Here is a 21856-nt window from a genome sequence, read left to right on the forward strand (position 1 = left end):
GAGTGACTTATACTCCGAAAAATACGCTACTATATTTATTAGAAGGACTTAATATGAAGTTAGTTTATTTGCACAACCAGGTCTTTGTAGTTATATTTAGCCATAGAAACCACAAAAAAACACACATCAAATGTGGTCTCTTGTCTTTTCTTTACCTTTAGTTCTGCTCTCAAACACTAATATAGCAGAGAATAAACTCGGTTGCATCACAGAAAGTTTCTCAATTTGCACAACCAGGTCTTTGTAGTTATATTTTGGCATAGAAACCATGAAAAAACACATATCGAATGTGATCTCTTATCTTTTCTTTACCTTTAGTTCTGCTCTCAAACACCAATGTAGCAGAGAATAAACTCGGTTGCATCACAGAAAGTTTCTCAAACAATTCAAATGTTCAAACAAACATTTTAAAAAGTGATCGCCAAAGACACAAGCATTGTCCTATTGTATTCAACAAGACGATGAATGTGATATTTTTAAGAGCCATTTCCTTCCGACAGACTTTTGTTTTTTCCCCAGATTTTATTACCTTTGTGAAAGACTTCTTTCGGGATTCTGTAAAAGCGCTTTCATATTTTCTCTAGGAACACTTAAGAACATAACAGCACAACGGCATTTTCTGCTCCAACTCTACACTCACTTGTTTTAATGCTACACTCAGGCTGGTTGACAATCATGTGAATTAAGCCGCGAAGAAGGAAAATGAATGTGACATCATATGCAACCCAGCAATTGCACAAACAAACAGCAGTTATTTTAATATTTCAAATGACAAGCAGGTCCAGTTTAATAAATAAAATAAAAAAATATTATTAACATAAATAAATCAACCTTCACGGAGGTCCTTGACTGCCAATGCGCTCTTCAGAAATCTATTTAATACAGGACCCATTCTAGAATACAGTCATTCAGTCCCTCCAGTATTTGGAGGGATTGGGGACTTGGCGCCATTTCACACAAATTCAACCAATCCACACAAGTTATGCACGGCTTTGTGATTTTGTTTAATGCTCGCAACTTCACCCACACATTTGTTGTTGGCCAAAAGTGGTAAAATAAACATCAGTCATTATAAAAGGTGAGAGTCTTACGTTCTCTGGCAGAGCTTTCACCAGCTCACTATGAGCCATAGGTCTGATTGACAACTGGTGGATGATTTCCCTTCTGACCTCGTCAAATGGCTCCACAAGTCCGACGCCTGCCACATAACGTTCACCTGACCAGCGATAATGCAAACATGGAACATGAATGATTTTGCACGTTTACAAACAGATAAGTTAAAAGAAAAAGTCTATAATAATGTATCAGTCTGTGGGAAATACTTAATAAAGACGCACCAATTAAGATGATTATTAAGTGTAGCATCTCCTCGATCAGGGTATTGTTTTGCTGGACCAGATCCTGAACAAGACAACAACAAATGGGAAGGTAATCAGACACTAGGGCTGTGAATCTCTAGGCACCACACAATTTGATTTGATTGTTGGGGGTAAATATTCAATTAAGAATCAATTCAAAACAATTCTGGATTCAAAATAAATACTTTTTGGGTGCCACTTCTATGATGAACTACATTCTTCCATAAAATAAATCAACAGCTCTGATAAATGTATTTGTTACTTAAAACAAAACTGTTTTTGTTTAATTAAATTCTACCCAAATAATTGATGAAGACAAATACAAATATGGCAACAACAAAAGTATCTGTACAGCAGATATGGGCATTTAAATCAACCATATGATTTGCCTCAGTGGCTGACAGGACAGATTAAAACAAAATAGATTTTTAATTTTTCATGAAATGATTAAGCATCATTACAAACAAGAATTGTAGTTTATTCGAAAAGCAGTATTTTTTAAATATATTTACTGTATAAGAGACTGTCAAGAGTATCGTCCAACCTTATTGGTCTCCCTGCAGGTGTATCTCTTTCTGCAGTCTGCAGAGCTGAAAATGTGGAAAAGTTCAAAACGACTAAGCACAATCATCAGGAAGTGGTTTGGGTCCATCATGGAGGCTCCAGCCTGTGGAAATAGATAAAGACACAAAGAAGCCAAACGACAAAATTTTGTGTGACAGTAGAGTCAGTACACTTAAAAAACAAACAAGATTAAATATCGCAAATCAAGATAAAAAATCATTATTTTAAGGAAAGAAATAGGCACTGCTCATTCTATGCTGGCTAATTGTTCAGAACATTAGAGGCAGATTTCAGTATAGATTACTTGAAATAAACAATGGTTAAGGCAAAAAAGTGTATTTTGCATTGAATAGTACGACAGAAGCAGTGCACCTGGATGATGCACCGAAAACAGGCACGAGAAACATGTAGAGTTTTATCTAAACTGTCAAAGTAGAACTAAAGTTGTAGTCACACTCCGAGTTCCTCCAGAATGACACAGCTTCTAAACCTACGTAAGGCCGCAAAACCCTACAGAGGAAACTAATTTCCACCACTTGTAACCGCGATCTTGTTCTTTTGGTCACTACCTAAAGCTAATGACCATAGGTGAGAATAGAACCCTCCGCCTCTTCCTCAGACGGATGCAAAGTTTGCATCATTGCAGACACCACAGAGATCTTCATGTCAACGTCATGATCCATTCTTCCCTCACTCATAAAAAAAAAACCCCTAGGTACCTAAACTCCTCCTGTTGGGGCAGGATCTCATCCCGGACCAGTAGATGGCAGTCCATACTTTTCAAAGAAAGAACTATGGACTCGGACTTGAAGGTGCTCATTGTCATCCCAGTCAAGTGCAAACTGATCCAGTGAGAGCTGAAGAGCACGGCCCGATGAAACCATCAGGATCACATTGTCCGTAGGACACAGAAGTAATTTTGCAAACTAAGCGAGAACTCACGTCCATAAAAGTTATGAAGAGAATCGGTGGCAGACTCACTGGAAACAGGTCAGACCTAAAGCTAGCAATGTGGACTCAGCTCTGACACCAGCCATGCGGGGAGTGGAGAGCCATAATCAGGCCGTCCAATAGCCCGTAATGCCGCAACACTCAACACAGGATTTCCTGAATGACAGGGTAGAATTCCTTCAAAAGTAGACGTCCAGAAACTTAAGGGTTCCTGGTTCGATTCCATTTTCCGCCATCCTAGTCACTGCTGTGGTGTCATTATAAAAGACACTACGCCTACATTGACCTATGGATTGCCCGCATAGGGAAGCTTCACCAACCAAAAAGCCGAACTACGACAAGCCAGATAAGGTCCACGGCGCTACACGACGGCTGCTCACTGCTCCTTATGAGAGGATGGGTCAAATGCAGATACTACATTTGGCTGCACATACATTGTACATGTGACAGTAAAAATCTTCTTCTAAAACACACATGTAGACTGGTAAGGCATGCACCCTCAAAGACCTTACAGGTCTACAGTTTCAGGACCAAGATAAAAACCCCATTGATCATCCTAACTATCCGGCAGACTCTCCTCTTCAGTAACCCTGATTTAACCTTACTGGGAAGGCTTAGGTATTTAAGACAAGCCCTTGATTTTAAATATTTAATCATAGTTGCAGTGTCGGCTTGCTTTCTACCTGCAGCATGATGACGTCTTTGTCGAACATCTCCACTCGGCACTTGACATTGTGGTAATAATAAATCTGAAACACAAACATGAATGTTCTTTCTACTTTTTCGTAAGACAATGGACTGTTGCGATTTCTGTCTGATTGATTCATACATAAACGCAAAGTGTGGAATAGAACTTAAGATGGAATAGCAGCTCACTTGGTTTATTAAGGAAAAGCCATTCCTTCTCCACATCCCAGCAAGCACCTGGGCACAAAGGACCAGGCATCTTAGGGGTAATTCAATCAAGAGAGGCGGGCTGAGTTCCCCCTGAAAGCAGACACAGATCAACACTGTTTAAGACTTGAAGTGGTTAAGATTTATTTTGGGAAAAACACATCTAGCACATTTGTAACCATCAAAGGCCATGTCTACACAAACGGAGATAGTTTCAAAAATACATATTTGGGTTTGAAACTATCTCCATCCACAAAAGTGTAGTGTCAAACTGTCTATTTCTACACACAAACGCATATACCAGTTGTCATGCACATTTTGTCCAATCAGAAGCCTGGAAAAGCAGCAAAAGCTGACATGGTGGTATTACACCTCTGTTATTGTAATGTTTATTTTAATATACTACACCAGACCTGGGCAAATTAAGGCTTTTCAGTCTGGCCCGCCGGACATTCCCAAATACTTTTGTTTTTTAGATCTGTAAGGTTTGAAAGTGTAGCTCACATTATGATGTGCAGTCATGTTTTCTAATGACCGTAAGTCTTGAACTGTACAAAGTATTTCAATGGCTGAAATCTGCGCTTTTGGATGATATACCAGTTACTATGGTAAACTAATTAGTTGCTATGGTGATCAAATTAGTTACTATGGTCATCTAATTAATTACTATGGTAATCTACGTCACAGCAGCTCAGACGAGGCACCAATCAGTGTGGGTGGGAAGCGTTTCCACAGACGCGGAAGGAGTTCTAAAGCTTAGTGATATATCAGACATATCAGATTGTAGGTGGGTTTATTTTGTACCATTCGCGTTCATATTTCATTTTTTGTTTGAAATTTTGTCGCGTTTCACTCGATTGTAAAATATGTCGATCGAAAGGGGGTGTGACATTCATATTTTGTCACTATTCAGTGTTTTATCGTTTATAGAAAAAGTTAAAATTGTGAGGTTTTGTATTAGTGTTCCTAAAAATAGATATACCGGCCCCCAGACACATTTTTTTCTTTAAATGTGGCCCCCCCGAGTCAAAAGAATTGCCCAGGCCTGTACGAGACGTACAATGACATGTACATTGTCTTTAAAAAACGGCCCGCACTTGTATAAAGCCCTGGGAACATTATGAATATTTTTTAAGTGTCTAAAGCGAGCATACGGGGGCCAGTGCTGCTGAAACCCAACACTCGTTGCACTACAACACGTTTAATCAGCAACAAGATCATGTATATTTGCATGTGAGCCGGAAATACATGTGCGGAGAAGTGTACATTATTTCTAAAATCATTGCACACTAAGAATAATGGAAAGAAACCTCCTAATGGTTTAAGTGACTAAAGCGCATGGACGTGCGTGTGCCCAGTGGACTTATAACACATTTCATCATCAATGTAGTGATATATTACATGTGCAATTTAGTGTTAATTGTCTTTAATATCACTACACCCTAACAAGTAGGAAGGATACATTGTTTTTGAGACAGGCGGGTGTGTTATATGCGCGCAAGGTCGCGCCGTCCCACATCTACACAAATGATACCAACACACGTAAGCTAACTTCATGATCTGTTAAACAAGAATTAAAAACATGAGATAACGTTGCACCTTTTTTATGGCGCAAAGCAAAAAGTCTTGCCTGTCAAAGTTGTCTCATCAGCTAGAGGTCCGACAGCAATTGTATCCAAAACAGCTCACTGTCATTGGGGCTGGAGGGAGTGTCGCAAAGCCCATTCTGATGCGCATTTTTTTTATCAATGTGGAGTGAAAATAGCAGCATGTTTTTGTTCAAACATACAGTAAGTCCTCTTATGGTCTGTCTAAACTCTAAAGCCAGCAATGCAGTATTGTAAAAGGGAAACTGCACTTTTTTTTTTATTTATTTTGCTTACCGTTCACAATCATGAGGGACAAGAACACACATCTTTTTTTTTAACAATTTTAAAGATGACAAAAAAAAAACGCTTGAAAGATGCAGCTAATGGAAGTCACTGTTGTAGCCTTTAAACCTCTCTACAAGAAACTTTAAAACCCTCCAGCAACATTTTATATACACAATACAAGTCTATATGTAATGTACTAAGACGCATTCATAACAATATGTAATATGTTCAATATTTACCGTATTTTGATCATTTGAATCCTTTCTGGGAATGATTTATTCCGCGAATTGATTTCTATTTTCATAGCAGTGCACATCTGACTTCAGGCAACATGTGGGTGTGTTCTAATCACGGCGGACTTGGTAACTCACAACAAAGATAACTATTTTTGAACAAATGAGGATTTACAACCTTATATTTTGGAAGCTAAATATACTACTGCTTATACAAGTGAGCACGAAGGAAGAGTGAGATGTTGGAGCAGACAGAAGGATAGGGGGATGAAAGCGATTTTGAGACTATCATTATGGAAATTGTAGACAAGCTAGTTTGACATGAATGGATTGCTCACACAAAATCAACAGGAATCCGGCCAGCTGGACCAAACAAACAACTGTCCATCCAGTGGGTCACTTTAATATCGATCATGATACATGCATCGCTCCATGCATGTTATTACAACTGCAGTACATACACCGTCTGACTAGCTGTGTACAAACAAAACATAAAATGTGGGCTAAATCTTTACAGATACTGTAATATGATTGTTCATGTCTTTTTGTCGTAGAAGCTAGCTTATCTATTGCCGTAGTTAGCTGTTACAGCTAATAATGTAGCACACCGATATGTTGCTACGATAGAAAAATAGTTCCTTAGTGTCCGCTCTCACAATAACAATGTCGCTATAGCTTGGTAATTACACGGGTTACGGAACGTGAATGAAGAATTGTTGACGGTTTTTGAATGCATTTTGAAAGTGATTTAGGAGGTACAAACGAACCGATTTTTATGTTAGTAGGTGAAAAAAAAACAACCTTGTGTCTTGTCTCTCATAATGATTGTGAACGATAGGCAAAATTCCAAAACAAGCGCAGAAAATGACAACCATGATGTCACCAGATGAGTAAAAGTGTCCATTTGAGCATTGTACACGCGTACGCTAAGCAGAGAGTTTTTGAACTTTTCACCTTGACCAGCGTTTGCAAAACTGTGTTTTTAAAGACAAAAGTATGCGTTTGCGTGTGGACAAGACACTTAAACGCACAGATCAGTATGCATTTATTAAGTATCCGTGTGGACATGGCCTAAATTATGTACTTTCTGTGATTCACATTTTTTTTCTAAAGAGTTATTTTTCCTACCAATGGTAGTTGTTCAGGGAGGCGAGAAGCAATTTCTGTTCTGCTGAGGAGTACGTGAAAACCTGGGGGAGGATAGCATATAATGTTGGTATGTCTTGAAGCAATTATGTGAACAAAAAAAACATGCTTGCTTGCATGGTTCAACATGGTCCGTCTCCTAAAACTCACTGACTCCATGCTACAAGGTTTATGTCATACAGACAGTTGACTATCTACAGTTGTCTACATTGTGTTAAGTATTTAGTAAGGACTACATTATAAAAGAATAAGATGACAATTTTTGGTATCATTGTTTACTTTTTAGGCTCTCCCAGCATCAGTGCTTTCTCCATTCATTCCTATAAAAATCCACTACAGGCGTGTTTACCTGCAAGCAGTCTGCAGACAGGGAGGTGGATGGACACTTTGTCCTGAGACACTTGGTACCGGAAAGTCTCCACAGAGTGACCAGCCAGATTCAAACTTATTGGCTGCTCACCGTCTGGAAGGCCAATGTGACATTGACTGACAACACTCAAACACTTCCGGTAGGCCTCAATCAGCACTCGCTCCTGGCACATGATGAGGAAAGAAAGTGATGTAAAACAACACTGACCCAATGGTTTTAGTTAGCAGCTAGTTAATAGTCAATAATCAAATAGTCTATCATACTGAATTTCTCCTCAAAAGGGTGGTAATTAGCAGGGTGACAAGATTTAAACTGGCGATATTTCTCATTCAAAAGTAAAATTACACTTTTTTAAAAATAAATCTCTACTGCAGTCCAAGTTGTTGACTGACTGATCTCTATTTTAGTGAGAGACTGAACGGGTACATAAAACATTGGACAGCCACAATATGTAATGTGTGTTCATTATGCTGTCTCACATCTGTGGCGCACCACTCCTGAATCATAGAGATGATGTGAGTCAGTTTCATCTGCAGGGTGAATGCTGCCTCCCACTCTGGTTCCATCTCAATGTGCTGCCCCACTTGACGAACTACAGGGTCCATGCCCTGAAAGACAAAACAGCTTAGTGCGAGCTTACTAAAGCATGTGTCATTATAGCCATGGAAAAGTATAGCATCTCATTACCTGCATACACTTAAGGAGCTCCAGAAAAGCATCCAGACCATCCAGAAACTTCTCTCTGAGTTCATCACTCCACTCAGATGGCCGACTGATCAAGACATACCTGGAAACACACAAAGCTTTAATGTCATTGTGATACTGGCTTACTGCTGTTAGGCAAAATGTCAATATTTTACATCATCAGTCCCACAATGTATTTTACAACTTGGAGATGGATAGTGTTCTGCTCATATTTAAACAGGTTCGCCTAATCAAGCCAAACTAGTTTAATTCCCGAACAATATGGGATTTGGGGACCAAAATGCCTGAAGTCTCATCAACCAAAGTATGTAAAGCGAATAGAAGTGTTGGGTTCTTTTAACAGCTACAGTAATACGCTAGGTTTCTATTAAGTAGGTTAGAATAGGCTTTATTTATCCCACAATGGGGAAATGATTTACTACTGACATTGAGAAGGATAAGATTAAGGCTTCGGGTTTGCCTGCATCTTTTATCATGTGTCTTTAAAACAGGCTTTGTTTGGGGTATTGACTGGAAGAAATAACACACGCTTCAAGCCTGTCAATCATTCTGAGTATTTCAAGCAATCAAATTGTGTAGAATTTACATTGCGATCTTACTAAAACCGAGCCGCCATATTGTACCACAAACAACCAGGCGTGAGCATTTAGCCAGCCACTAAAAATCAGTAGAATTGCCGTGTATTTCAGGAAAAAATGGTTGTAATGCAGATGTATGATATCTGAACATAGTGAAAAGAGCAACACTCCCTGTTCCCAAAACTCACGACAAACTACGACAAATGTCTTCAATAAACTAAAGCTTGTAGGGACCACATTTACAGATAAAAGTGAAAAACATTAACTAGTTTGTTCGAAGGTTAGTTCAGCAATGTAATGAACACTGTAAGTTCAGGAAACCCTATAGCTACAGAATGTCCAAAAATACAAATTTTTCTTTCCTTTAAAAGTTGTTTCGATCGCTGATAAACCTACTGAAAAAACCTATTGTTTTTTAATGAACAGTAAAGTTGTAGCAAGTGGAACTTAACACTTTTTATGTAACTTCTATACTTTAAAGTGGCTTTTAGGATGACTACGGTTAGTAACAATGATGGCATAAGGAATCTTATTTTTTTCCTGAGAAACAAATGTGTAGTCTTTCATGTGATAGCTGAGTTTTCTCCATTGACCACCAGCACTTAGCATCAAAACGCACATCGCAATTTCCGCTTTACGAAACATGAATTTCATGAATGTAGCCTTAAATATAATAGTTTATCCCCCTCCTAACTAATCTCTGCGACATATTTTTATCATCAGGAAGGAAAAATAGATTTATTTTGAGTGAAGTTCTATTGAGTGATTGCTGATCTACAGCTATACTTAAAAAAAGTGTGTGACATGACAAAAGTAACCAAAGGGACATGGTTTAGAAAGTCAGAAGCCTTGTCCTTATCTAGTACCATTTCAAGTTTGACATACTACAAAAAATTATAATTTCCACAGCTCTTTCAAAGATAGACATTTCAAATGTGTTCCATTTGTTGACCCTTGGTTATACTTGGTCAAAGTCGTCATTAACTACATACAAACTTGACAATGCATCTTGTCTATCAACACATTTCTGTCACCATTGTAAAAAAAAGATAGTCACAATGGCCGCATGCACACTACTTGTTTTTGATTCCTGGGTTTATGCAGGACCTCTTTTTAACGAAAGCAACCCATCGACTCGGTTGTTGGTGTTTTCACATTTTGAACACCCAGAAGTTTATCGGCCAGTGTTTCACAGCCCACTGGCCACTTATCAGGCCACAAAAGAAAAATCAGTTTAAGTGGAGGGTCTTAACATTCAGAGTTATTAGGATAGCCTGAAGTTGCTAGTGCACCTATGCTAACAAAGTTTAAAATCAATAAAATGTCAAAAATAGATTATGAAAGTCTGCAGCATGTATTCATGGATGTAAGGCTTGATGTGGACTAGGTTTTTTGGCGTATATTTACTGGATTACTGTCATTGTAACAGGACTGTTGGAATATGTTGAGGTTGTAACTATGCGTTGCATTGAGTTTTATATTTGTGACCGGTCTAAAGTTAGTGTTAATGTTAGCCTCCAGTTCTAGATGTATCCTGTAATGGTTTATATTATTCATATATTAGGAAAATAAGCTTTCTAGTGATAAATACAACCAACCTAGGTAGTCAAATCGTTAAGCGGTTATGTCAACAACCCTCAGATTGGCTGTCTTTCATTGCAATAAGCAGTTGTAACTAAAAACAGCCATTGCTTGGCCATTTACCTGTGACTTTAGCCAGAGACATACAGAGAATGGGTGATACAGTATTTTTGAACCTCCCTCAATTTGTTGACATCCTTTTCCTCCATTGGCGAGACATTTTTCTTAGTTGTCATAAGGGGCACAAAAACCGCTGACACAACCCTTTTTGTCTCAATGTGAAATGGGATTCCCTGTAGCATAATTTTTGACCAGACTACAGTATAAGGAGCAGACAAAAAGTCACACGATGTGCGCATAAACAGCAAATGACATGTAAAAAGTGCTTACTTAAGGTCTCCAATGAGGCTCTGAACTCGGGAAAATTTGAAGGCCTGCTGCGCTGTGTAGCGGTCAAACTGAAAGCGCCCCTGTAGATCTCTGTGACGGAGGTGGTCTACAAAAGTCCTGATGATGGTGGTCATCAGATTCTCTTTCACCATCAGCATGCGCGCCTGGAACACACCACAAAGCTGTGTATCAACATGTTTGAAATCATTCAAAATACGGAATAATTCTCTGAGCATTGTGTCAATCGTAACTGGACTGTTGCGGTTGTCAGATAAGTGATTTTCAACTTGTAGGACAAGTAACGACCTGAAATACGTGAATGCACCTGGGCTGTGTGCCTTACTTTTAACGCAACTTTGTTACGTAAAGCTACAAAGGAAACCTCAAATTACAAACTCCTCATTGTGCTATTTTTGTCATTTACAAACCACAGACAGAATAAAAATAGGCTTTGGAGTACGGCCCTTGTCTCTCTTTACGAATGTTTTATTCCCATTTGTGTGTCTACAGCGCAGCCATTTGTGCCAGCATCACATCCATTGTGGACGCACTTATCACTGCTGTCTTTAGCTACTGTGCCAAGTTATACTTTCTGTGCTTTTTAGGTGTTTTTGAGGCTTTTTACATAATGTTTCTAGTTTTGCTAGCTCAATATAACTCCAATGAATGCAATATACAAACAATGAGTGGTTTAAAACATTCAGGAAGTATCCACAGCGTTGTTGACAATGATACCCCTCTGAGTTCCGCTGCACGGAAAGATGATTAACCGACAAGATAGAATGGATTAGTTTTTTATTCCTAATCATTGTACCGGTAGCTAAACTGTTACTAAAATATGGACTTTTGTCGAGGCTGGAACTCATTATGTTTATCTTGTTTCTTATTAAGGAATATTGTACCAACTTTTGTATTTACGAACCTTGTTTGAGAACCAATTAAGATGTGCACATGGTCTTCCTAGACCACGACTATCCAACTTGCGACCCAAAGCTTTTCATTTGGCCCGCATAACATCGTCAAATGAAACCATTAACCATTAAAATTAGGGCTGACCATGTATGCAGTACTCCAACAGCGAGGCTTATGTGTCACAATGAAGCAGCAGGGGGTGAATAGAAGAAGACTGTGAACGGGACTCTCGCTGCTGTGTTGGATCCGCTTTGGACTGGACTCTCGCGACTGTGTTGGATCCATTGTGGATTGAACTTTCACAGTATCATGTTAGACCCGCTCGACATCCATTGCTTTCCTCCTCTCTAAGGTTCTCATAGTCATTATTGTCACCGACGTCCCACTGGGTCATTATTGTCACCGATGTCCCACTGGGTGTGAGTTTTCCTTGCCCTTATGTGGGCCTACCGAGGATGTCGTGGTGGTTTGTGCAGCCCTTTGAGACACTAGTGATTTAGGGCTATATAAGTAAACATTGATTGATTGATTGACTATTCATTCAACCCGGAAAATAAATCTACATCCATCCATCCATCCATTTTCTACCGCTTATTCCCTTTTTGGGGTCGCGGGGGGCGCTGGCGCCTATCTAGGCTACAATCGGGCGGAAGGCGGGGTACACCCTGGACAAGTCGCCACCTCATCGCAGGGCCAACACAGATAGACAGACAACATTCACACTCACATTCACACACTAGGGCCAATTTAGTGTTGCCAATCAACCTATCCCCAGGTGCATGTCTTTGGAAGTGGGAGGAAGCCGGAGTACCCGGAGGGAACCCACGCATTCACGGGGAGAACATGCAAACTCCACACAGAAAGATCCAAAAATCTGACTTTTAACAAGAAATGGACAACAAAGTATCAATGTGCAAGTGTTCGAGTCATTGTTTCCTGGCGGACCTTCTAAGCGACAGACTCATTGATCCAGACAAGCAGCAACAATGGTGGAAATCCTAGACTGTTCGTTTCATCACAAAATGTAGTCAAACATTTGTATTTTGCTTGTTTTGTATTGAAATTGTTGACTTCATGATATCTTTTGTATTCGTGGTCATGTTGTTATTTGTCTGAGCGTAAGTCTGCCAATTAACATTTTGTTTAGAAGATGTAGCGCTAAATTTGACCAGTAGAGGGCAATAACGCTACAACCTTAGAATTAATTGTGATGAGTCACATAAATTATGTGCAATGTTTGGTGTGGAAATGTTGTGTAATTTCTGTGTGTGTAAACATTTGTAGTTTAATGTGTGAATGGATTAACATCCTACCTTCTATTTTAATTATGTAAAAAAATCACAGCTGTCAAAGTTAACACGGTAATGCTTTAACTATACATTTCAGTAGCGGCACACATTTTTTTAACCGGGCAATTAACGCGAACACTTCCTTTTTCACCCTGGGGCCGTGCCCTAGTGAGGGAATTTGGCTGCAGTTCACTTGCTACTAATGGGCCACACGCGAGCAGAAATGGATAAAGGAAAGGCTACCTGGTGGAAATATTGGGTTCTCCCAACAAGAAAGGACTATTTTTTGCCATCAGAAAAGACGACATTTGTGCTGCGCTCATCGTTCAGAGGTGAGTCGTGTTTCACGTCCGTGCTCGGATTACGGTTAAGGCTCAGTGATAACACAGCATTTACATTGTTACTGTGAATGCTTTAGGAAGTAAACTCACATAAAAGTCGATCCGACATCAAAACATGTCAAGACACTTTCTCAAGCCAATCACACAATTTTCCCGCTTCGAAATAAAAGCGCCACGGAATACATCCGGTTTAACTACATTCCAGATTTCCTGTTCATGTATTTGATTGCCACAGCTTCATATTAGCCGCCACACCAAACAAAATAAAGCAATGCAATGTAGTGTAGCGTCCAGAAGTAAACAAAGCCTGACGCTTTTCTTTAAATGTTGACAAATTTATGTCAACATTGGGTTTAATTCCAACAAGTATTTCCTCCGTGCACACACGTCTGCCTCCGTGCTTCACTCCTAGACACACAAAATGTTTTCATTCTACGCCGACGTGGTGTGTTTACAGATCATGGGGAAAATGACCATCATAACACACTAACATACACATTAACACCAACAGGTAATTACAGTATGAATGGCTATATATAGTTATTATTTGCGCACTATTGACTAATGATGCACCAAAAATTTGGCCAGAAGAACACATACTTCGATCACCGGAAATGTTCTGGTCGAGTCCTCAATTACAGAATGATTAGCAGGCTCGATATTTACATTTTTTTTAAATTAATAGAGAAGGTTAAAACATTGTCATGCAGCAATATGAAGACCATTAATGTACATAATATGAGAAACATTTATTCAGGTGGAAATATCACAGATTACAGCTCAGATAGGCTCAAGCTTTAAGCATATTCTGGTACACTGCAAGGCCAGCCAAACTAAGGGAACACATAGTACCACAACAAAGTGTTGAGGTGCTTGGCTGCAGACCTGGCGCCAAAAGAGGGTAACCACCAACGCCTTGCCCATGGGTACTCGGGACACACAAAAAAACATTACAACTCTTGGTGCCGCTGACAGCTTCTGTGTTCAAAAAATAAATAATTTTGAGAAGTTGGGCAGGCCAGTTTAAAAAAAATAATGGCTGTAGTTAAATCACCTGTGCTCCTGACACCAGGGAAAAATATGTGGGACATCAAGTCAAAAAGAGATAAAAGTGTGTGAAAGTTCACAGGAGAACTCACCATTGTTGGAACGGTAAAAAGCTGTACAGACAAGGAGGTCACTGACACCACCCGCTCATGGTCGTCCTCCATAAAATCAGTCTGGAGGCGTCTGTAGTTCTAAAAAGAGACATTTGATTTTGAAACAGATTGCATGGAACTACTGTGACGGTGGCTAACAATTGCGCAAATTAAATCCTTCTAATTTTGACATATTATGCAGTATATTACCTTGGCAAACTGGATAGCAAAGATCTTCTTGTATTTAAGGTCCATAAGGAGGCTGTTCATTAGCAGCTGGTGATAGATGTTTCTTGCTCCTGTACAAACAGGACGTATCAAAACTGTTCTTGGGAATGACACAGTAATCAAGCATGTGACACTATCAGGTGACTCCCGTTGATTTGTCTCCAAGCACAATCTGACATATAATCAATATATGGTAACTGTCAAAATAAAAAAACACCTTTCCACATCTTGGAGTCGTTGAGCATCAAACGATCAACAAGTGATGAGTTTTCTCCTTCTGGACCTTCCTCAAGTCCTACCTGACAGAGGATCCTTCTCAATCCATCTGAAACAAAAACATTTTTGTTTTTCTAATTTGTAAAAGCAAAGGCATAGTGCAAATCCAGACATACCTGAGTACTGAATGACTTGTCCTAACCAGCTGAGCGCTTTCAGCGCAAAACACTGGTGAGCCACAACAGACGAGTGCATCACCTGAACTCTGAGAGGTTTTGACTGGCGGCTGGTGTTCCGCTGTGGGATTGGCAAGAATTAATAGGTTGGTCGGTTGTCTAGTTAAATGCTTAGATGGAAAATGTTGAAACTTACTACTATAACAGTCTTGGCTTGTTCACAAAAAAGAAAATCTCCATATCGAACTGATTTCCTGCCCTGTTAAAAGGATAAAATAAACTTCAGCATTGATTGTGCAATTCTAATAGACGTTACCAATGCCAATGACACGTACACAAGTCCCGTTAAGTGCATTGTACATGGTGTAAAATGTAGCTTAAATTTAGAAAATGGGTTCCTCAATGTAAAGGCCCAAACTGTTTGTTTACATTCTTTTTTTATTTCTCTTTGCTATTTGGGCTTATTGGACCCTAAGTAGAATAAAACCGAAAAATCATCTTTTGATATGATGTACTTAGTCCATAAGTACACAAACAAGTACTTTATGTGTAGTGACATGCTAATTCTTATTTTTACACTTTTTTTTCCCCAAATTCCATTGTATGTTATACTCTTCTGACACCACCGGATAGCGGTATAAGTGTCTATATGTCAACATAAGACCCCAATTCAGTAGTGTAAACAATTTTGGAAATAAGAGCTAAAAGGTGATGTCCACGCATGTGGCCACTAAGGCCTTAGTCAGTAAAGAAATATAAATAACATTATAGTAGAGGATCTGCATGAAACAATGAATAAATTACAATTAAAAGACAGAAAACATAAACTTTCCTGTTTGACAAATTTGCATTTTTGTAAGTCTTTCGTGCATTTGCACATTGTACATTCAATTGGTTGACAATTGTCTTTCTTTTTGCATTTTAATGCTCTAAAATCTCTACAATCTTGTTATCCATCCGTGCTAAATGTGTTATGTACTGTGCTTGTGGTAATTTTATCATTTATGGTATCAATCTTGTTACATTTAAGATTTCCAAGAAAACATGGTTGTATTTTGAATAGAATTTTTTTTTTTTGTACTGTGTTCCTTCAATATTGTGACGTACACGGGTTGTTTTTTCTCCTTGTACATCAATTATTACCCCCCAAAAATATGATCATTCATGTTGATATAGTGAAAATATTGTATTGGGAGGTGTTTTTGCTACTATCGCCACTACTTGGGAGTAGCAGCTCTCAAGTGGGTTGAAACCAACTATAAGGTGTAAGTGTGTATCACCAGTGAACAAGCTTTCCGGTTAAGAAAAAGAGTACTAACATCTCTGTCCACAGTGGTGGCAAAGCTGACAGCTTCTTTCTGATTGCAGTTGACGGCCTTCTGCAGGGTGTAGATCACTTGTTCATAGGTGTGGACCTCATCATTAAACAGCATGCAGTAGTAATTGTCTCCTCTTTCACTGCATACAAAGACAGACAACACAAAGTGGAGGATCAACATAGAGCATGTTCAAGTACAATTGGGTTTGTCCCACACACATTGCAGTGTTGGCGCTAGCAATTTTCAAAATGGCGTGCCAGGGACCCCATCAAGTCATAAAAATGGGGTCCCAAAGTAAATTTTTGGGGTACAACTTTTTTGTAAGCGTTTTTAAAACCAATGATAAATCCATGCATTACCCTGTTATATCTCACATTCTATATTGCTTTTTGGAAAAATGTTGTCATAAACATTACCTAATTCCTTCATACAAATAATACAAAAGAAAAATATTTTTATGCATATGTAAATGTATTCCGCTATAAACATTCATTGACTTTCTTCTTTCCTTCATGGATCCAAACTTTACCGCTGCCGGTATTTTTTTCTATATTTTTTATTTAATAAGTTGTAGGTGTATTTATTTCAGTATTAAGTGTAAAAAGCTTTTTTGCACGAAATTATGATAATTGTCTGCCGGAGCATACATGCTTCTGTATGTAGATCATCAGTCGTTTAAAAACCGACATATTCACACTTTCATCGCATATTTTTTTCGGACTACAAGTCGCAGTTTTTTTCATAGTTTGGCCGGGGGTGCGACATATACTCCGGAGCGATTTATGTGTGAAATTATTAACACATTACCGTAAAATATCAAGTAATATTATTTATCTAATTCACGGAAGAGACGAAGACAATGCAAGCAATCGTCACACACACGTCAGCAATCGTCACACACACGTCAACCAATAAGAATAAGGCGGGGGAGGGTCATGGCAGAAGTGCATCGTGGGTCATGAAATGCTAACTGCTATATGCTACTGCCGTAGCTATTAAAATGGATCATTTCATCGTTTGCGGTAACTTATAACAACTGAGAAGGGCTGAACAAAAATGGCACCAAAAAGGAAATAATGTACTGCAGATTACAAGTTGGACGTAATGAAATATGCAGCAGAAAACGATAAGAGGAAGCGGCGCATACCTTTGGAGTTGGCAGAGTTGTTTAGAAGCGACATCGAGGAAGAAGATTTCATCGGATTTATCGATTAGGAGTGACAGATTGTTTGGTAAACGTATAGCATGTTCTATATGTTATAGTTATTTGAATGACTCTTACCATAATATGTTACGTTAACATACCAGGCACCTTCTCAGTTGGTTATTTATGCGTCGTAAAACGTACACTTATTCAGCCTGTTGTTCACTATTCTTTATTTATTTTAAATTGCCTTTCAAATGTCTATTCCTGGTGTTGGATTTTATCAAATAAATTTCCCCCAAAAATGCGACCTATACTCCAGTGCGACGTGTATGTTTTTTTCCTTCTTTATTATGCATTTTCGGCCGGTGCGACGTATACTCCGGAGCGACTTACAATCCGAAAAATACAGTAATGCCAACAAACGTAGAATTTTGCAAGTTAGTTTCAATGTCCTTTTTCAATGCAGCAATTTAAGAGCAAAGTGGTAGTTTGGGTAGATTTTAGCTTTGTAAAGGGTATTTCAACAAGTACACATTACATAGCATGCCCATAAGGGTATTCTAGTAAAATATGCATGTGTAAATATGCGATGTGTAAAACTCAAAATATCACGTTGAATCACTTTTTGTCAGGCAATTTTACATTTAATGACATTTTTACATAAATGAGTACCTCCAAAAACTTTATAAGTATTTATTATGTGCATGAAGAAATAACAGTAAGAATTGTATGTATCTTCCAAACAAGATATTTTACCACATAAACAACAGACTAGCAACAGTCCTTTAAATCAGTGGTCCCCAACCTTTTTGTAGCTGAGGACCTGTCAACGCTTGATAACTTGTCCCGCGGCCTGGCTGGGAGGGATGGTTGTGGGGTTGGTGCACAAATTGTAAGTGTATCTTGTGTTTTTTATGTTGATTTAATAAAAAAATAAAAAATTAAAAAATTAATAAAAAATTATTCTGCGGCCCGGTACCAATCGAGCCCGGTGGTTGGGTACCACTGCTTTAAATCTCTTTAATACCACAGAAAAGGCAAATTGTCATTTCCCAGACACGATAAAGGCTTAAATAATGTTAAGCGTTACAATAACCACTAAGATAAAGTGTTTGTCTTACGCGTAGTAATCCACTGTGGACAGACGGGGCCAAGCAATGCAGGTTTAGCGAGCGGTACGCGCTCCCGCGCAGGAAAACACTTTTTGTCAAGTAATCATATTTTGGCACAACATCGGCAAATATCAACAATACAAACACGGGCAGAAAGCGATTTAAAAAAAAAAAAGCAAACCAGAATTTTGACCCGGAGGAGGTAGGGTCGGTAAAAAAAATCAATAATAAATCTGCATCAGGGGGAAGCGCGCACTTCCGGAAATGCGCTTCTTTTCTGATTTCAATGCGTAAAAAGACACAAAAAGTGCGTTAACACCAACGTTGCAGTAAAACTGATTTTGGCCTATATTATGACGTTTGTTAAAATAGGATAAAAGATGAATATTCTTAGGCAAGTAATAATCACGATCTTGGACAGTTCACATGCAGAAATGTGTGTACATACGGTGGTTCCAGGCCTGCAGGTAGCTGATCCTCTTGCGTCCATGTAAGCATGTCCACAGCATACTTCAAGATAATGGAGAAAATGCTGCAACTGCGGGCAACCATGTCAACCGATAACTGGGTTATGGGGTCCTGAGTAAAACAAATAGTTGTTTAAATACTGCTAAAATATAAACTCCGACATGAATACACAAGGACATGAACAGCCCGTAATTTTTACGGTAATCTTAAACGACCATTAAACTCACATTCACGTCATCACTGAACGGGCAGTGAAAGCATCTCAACCACTAGTGCTTCTCAATTATTTTCTGTTATGGCAGAAGAGATCTTTTTTTTTGTTCAAGCTTACCGGCGCAATACTATTGAGAACCTGATATTATTTACTTATTTATCTGTAGAAAGTAATTGTCATTGTAGCAAAATTGTGTGCAATCATATTTAACGCAGTTTCACAAATAATGGTACCTGAATTGTACATTTAGCTGCCATATATAGCTAGAGTATTGCACAGTTAGTTAGATTAACATTGCACAATGGTTACATTAACAGTTCTGAGTATCTTACAGTAAGTATCACGACCATTAATCATTATCGAGTATTGGGGCAAGACTAAACCTTTTAGGCAAGCCAGGAGCAGGCATGCTAATAGCTAACCAAGCCGCTAAGCTAGCTTTAACAAACGCCAAGTAATAAGTGCATGGTAAAGTTCAAGTAGACTAGATGGAAGCGTGTTACAGCGAAAAGTAAGCAGTCATTAACAGAAAATTAGTATTGATAACAGTTAGAGAAAGGATAATATAACAACTGTTGGTGTGTAGCATTGTCACAGTCAGTACATGACTCGTAAGAGGAGGATCGGATAGGTCCAAAAATGTGCTGTGTCGACACCCTGGGTAGCATCAGTATATGATTGATACTAAAGTGATTGGTGTACTCCTGGTTTTGTTTTGATCAAACAATTGCATGGAGTAAAATAAAATAAGAAACTAATTAAAATAATGTGTCAATAACGTTGAACTGTAAAATGGCAAACAGCATAAAAAAATTGAACAATTTACAGTGAATACATGTGTTGGCAAAGCTCACTCATGGATGATTGGAATCAGCAGAATGTATCTTAGATCCATAATTTGATTCTAAAAAAAAAAATATCCCTTGATTATTAAAATATATAAATTAAATTAGCTTGGATAACTTCAAACAATTCCTGGGTAAGTCTATTACTTTATTACTTAATTTGTAACATTCAAACAGGACTGCTCTGGCTGTGTGATTCTCAAAACAGAGCAAAAAGTAAAAACAATTCACTGGGATGTGCATTTTTAAACTTATCACATTAATATTTAAAACTTCTTGATGATTGGTAACACTAAATTGACCCTTGTGTGTGAAAGTGAGTGTGAATGTTGTCAGTCTACACAGGCCTGGGATGAGATGGTGATTTGTCCAGGATGTAGCCTGCCTTCTGCCTGAGTGCAGCTGGGTTTGGATTCCAGCCCTCCCCCAACTCAGGGAGGCACCAGAAGTAGAAAATGGATGGATGGATTTGTTTGGTTTCATACTGTCATTGTTTTTAGGTTTTTTTTATAGAGAGTTATTGCCAATTGCTCTTTTGCCTCTACAGCCTCCTATTTTTCTTTTCACCCTTGCTAAAAACTTCTCTGTCAGCTCTATAAATCATGTTCCTGCATAATTATTATTCTGATGGATTGAACAGTTAGCCTGATTTGTTTGTGTAGGGCTGTCACCTAACTGGAAGCTTGTGTATCGTTCAAACATTTTAGTGAAAAGTGTACAAAAACTGAGCCTCTACTGCGTTTTTGAGGTACCTTCTTTCTGTTTTGGGTTCATGTTGGAACAACGGGCCATATTTGATTCTGGCCACGGGAGAATAAAGTCTTATTTATACAACTAAAATTAGACAACTGCACTAGCTGTCTAACCTCTTCTGAGTCTTTGATGGTGGTCGGTGTATGTTTTTGGCAGTAAGGACCCTTCTTCCAGGCTTCAGTGTCTCCGCAGTCACAAAACCCCCCACCTCCGGACGTGGTCATCTGTGTGCACATAAAGACAGACACACACACACAAAGTCAAGTGCGTCACCTGCAGAAGACAAGCAAAAGTCGGCTACTGGTTGTCACTTAGCATGTGACCGCTCTAATCTGTGAGCTGAGTGACACAACAGAAAATAATTATGTAATTTTGCCAGCGATTTGAAGTCAGAGATTTTACTAGGACCAACCGATAGACCGTCAAGATGTGACAGTACCCATGTTGATATGGACACAAATAATACCAATAAACACTCAAACACATCAGTCGGAAAATTCTGATACGGTCCATTATGAAAAATATCTTGCTCTAAATTTATGCCGATCGTTATTTCGTCCATGTACACACCCATTCGGATCCTGTGTTTGTAGTTGGGGTAAAATCACCTCCCTGCGCATATGTGCTATGTCAGCGTGACACGTTTGTGTTTATCGCCGAGCAGCAAACATGGCGGGAAGGAAGCAGCATTCTTGTTTCTTGTTAGAAACGTTAAGAGAACTTAAGATTTCGAAAGGCTAGAAACATAAAGTTGTTCGAACAAGTCCATGAAAAACTGCAGGAACCTGGAAGTCACCAATCTATCGACCAAATTAAAAACTGTTGGAAAGGTTTGAAGGTGTTCTATTACAAAGTTAAATGTCAAAACAGAAAAGTGATTTTGACCCCGCCAGCTTTCATTTATACTGTGTGGGGGATGACTTTATGGGAGTCTGTGACAGCGTGGATGTTAGTTTGAAAAAGGAATGTGCAGTATAAACCAGGAGTGTCAAACTCATTTTATCTCATTTTAGCATTTAGAACAATCTATTCCCACGTTTGCCGGACGGGTAA

The 21856-nt window shown here is 38.8% G+C and overlaps 1 protein-coding gene across 2 annotated transcripts in view; it reads right to left on the bottom strand.

Moving 5' to 3' along the window:
• ubr2 (ubiquitin protein ligase E3 component n-recognin 2) overlaps positions 1–21856 on the bottom strand; it is an 86335-nt gene that overhangs the window by 40177 nt on the left and 24302 nt on the right. For both annotated transcript variants that reach the window (XM_061922181.1, XM_061922180.1), the window contains exons 4-21: positions 20917–21027; positions 18972–19102; positions 16265–16403; positions 15142–15204; positions 14946–15066; positions 14771–14878; positions 14536–14624; positions 14326–14424; positions 10645–10808; positions 8078–8177; positions 7870–7998; positions 7370–7553; positions 7003–7064; positions 3750–3860; positions 3557–3622; positions 1903–2025; positions 1338–1401; positions 1092–1216 (exon numbers count right to left, since the gene is read on the bottom strand). In XM_061922181.1, coding sequence (XP_061778165.1) covers positions 1092–1216; positions 1338–1401; positions 1903–2025; positions 3557–3622; positions 3750–3860; positions 7003–7064; positions 7370–7553; positions 7870–7998; positions 8078–8177; positions 10645–10808; positions 14326–14424; positions 14536–14624; positions 14771–14878; positions 14946–15066; positions 15142–15204; positions 16265–16403; positions 18972–19102; positions 20917–21027 — 1989 coding nt within the window. The remainder of the gene's footprint in view (positions 1–1091; positions 1217–1337; positions 1402–1902; positions 2026–3556; positions 3623–3749; positions 3861–7002; positions 7065–7369; positions 7554–7869; positions 7999–8077; positions 8178–10644; positions 10809–14325; positions 14425–14535; positions 14625–14770; positions 14879–14945; positions 15067–15141; positions 15205–16264; positions 16404–18971; positions 19103–20916; positions 21028–21856) is intronic.

The sequence above is a fragment of the Nerophis ophidion genome, linkage group LG15 (genome assembly GCF_033978795.1).
Source record: "Nerophis ophidion isolate RoL-2023_Sa linkage group LG15, RoL_Noph_v1.0, whole genome shotgun sequence".
NCBI classification, from domain to species: Eukaryota; Metazoa; Chordata; class Actinopteri; order Syngnathiformes; family Syngnathidae; genus Nerophis; species Nerophis ophidion.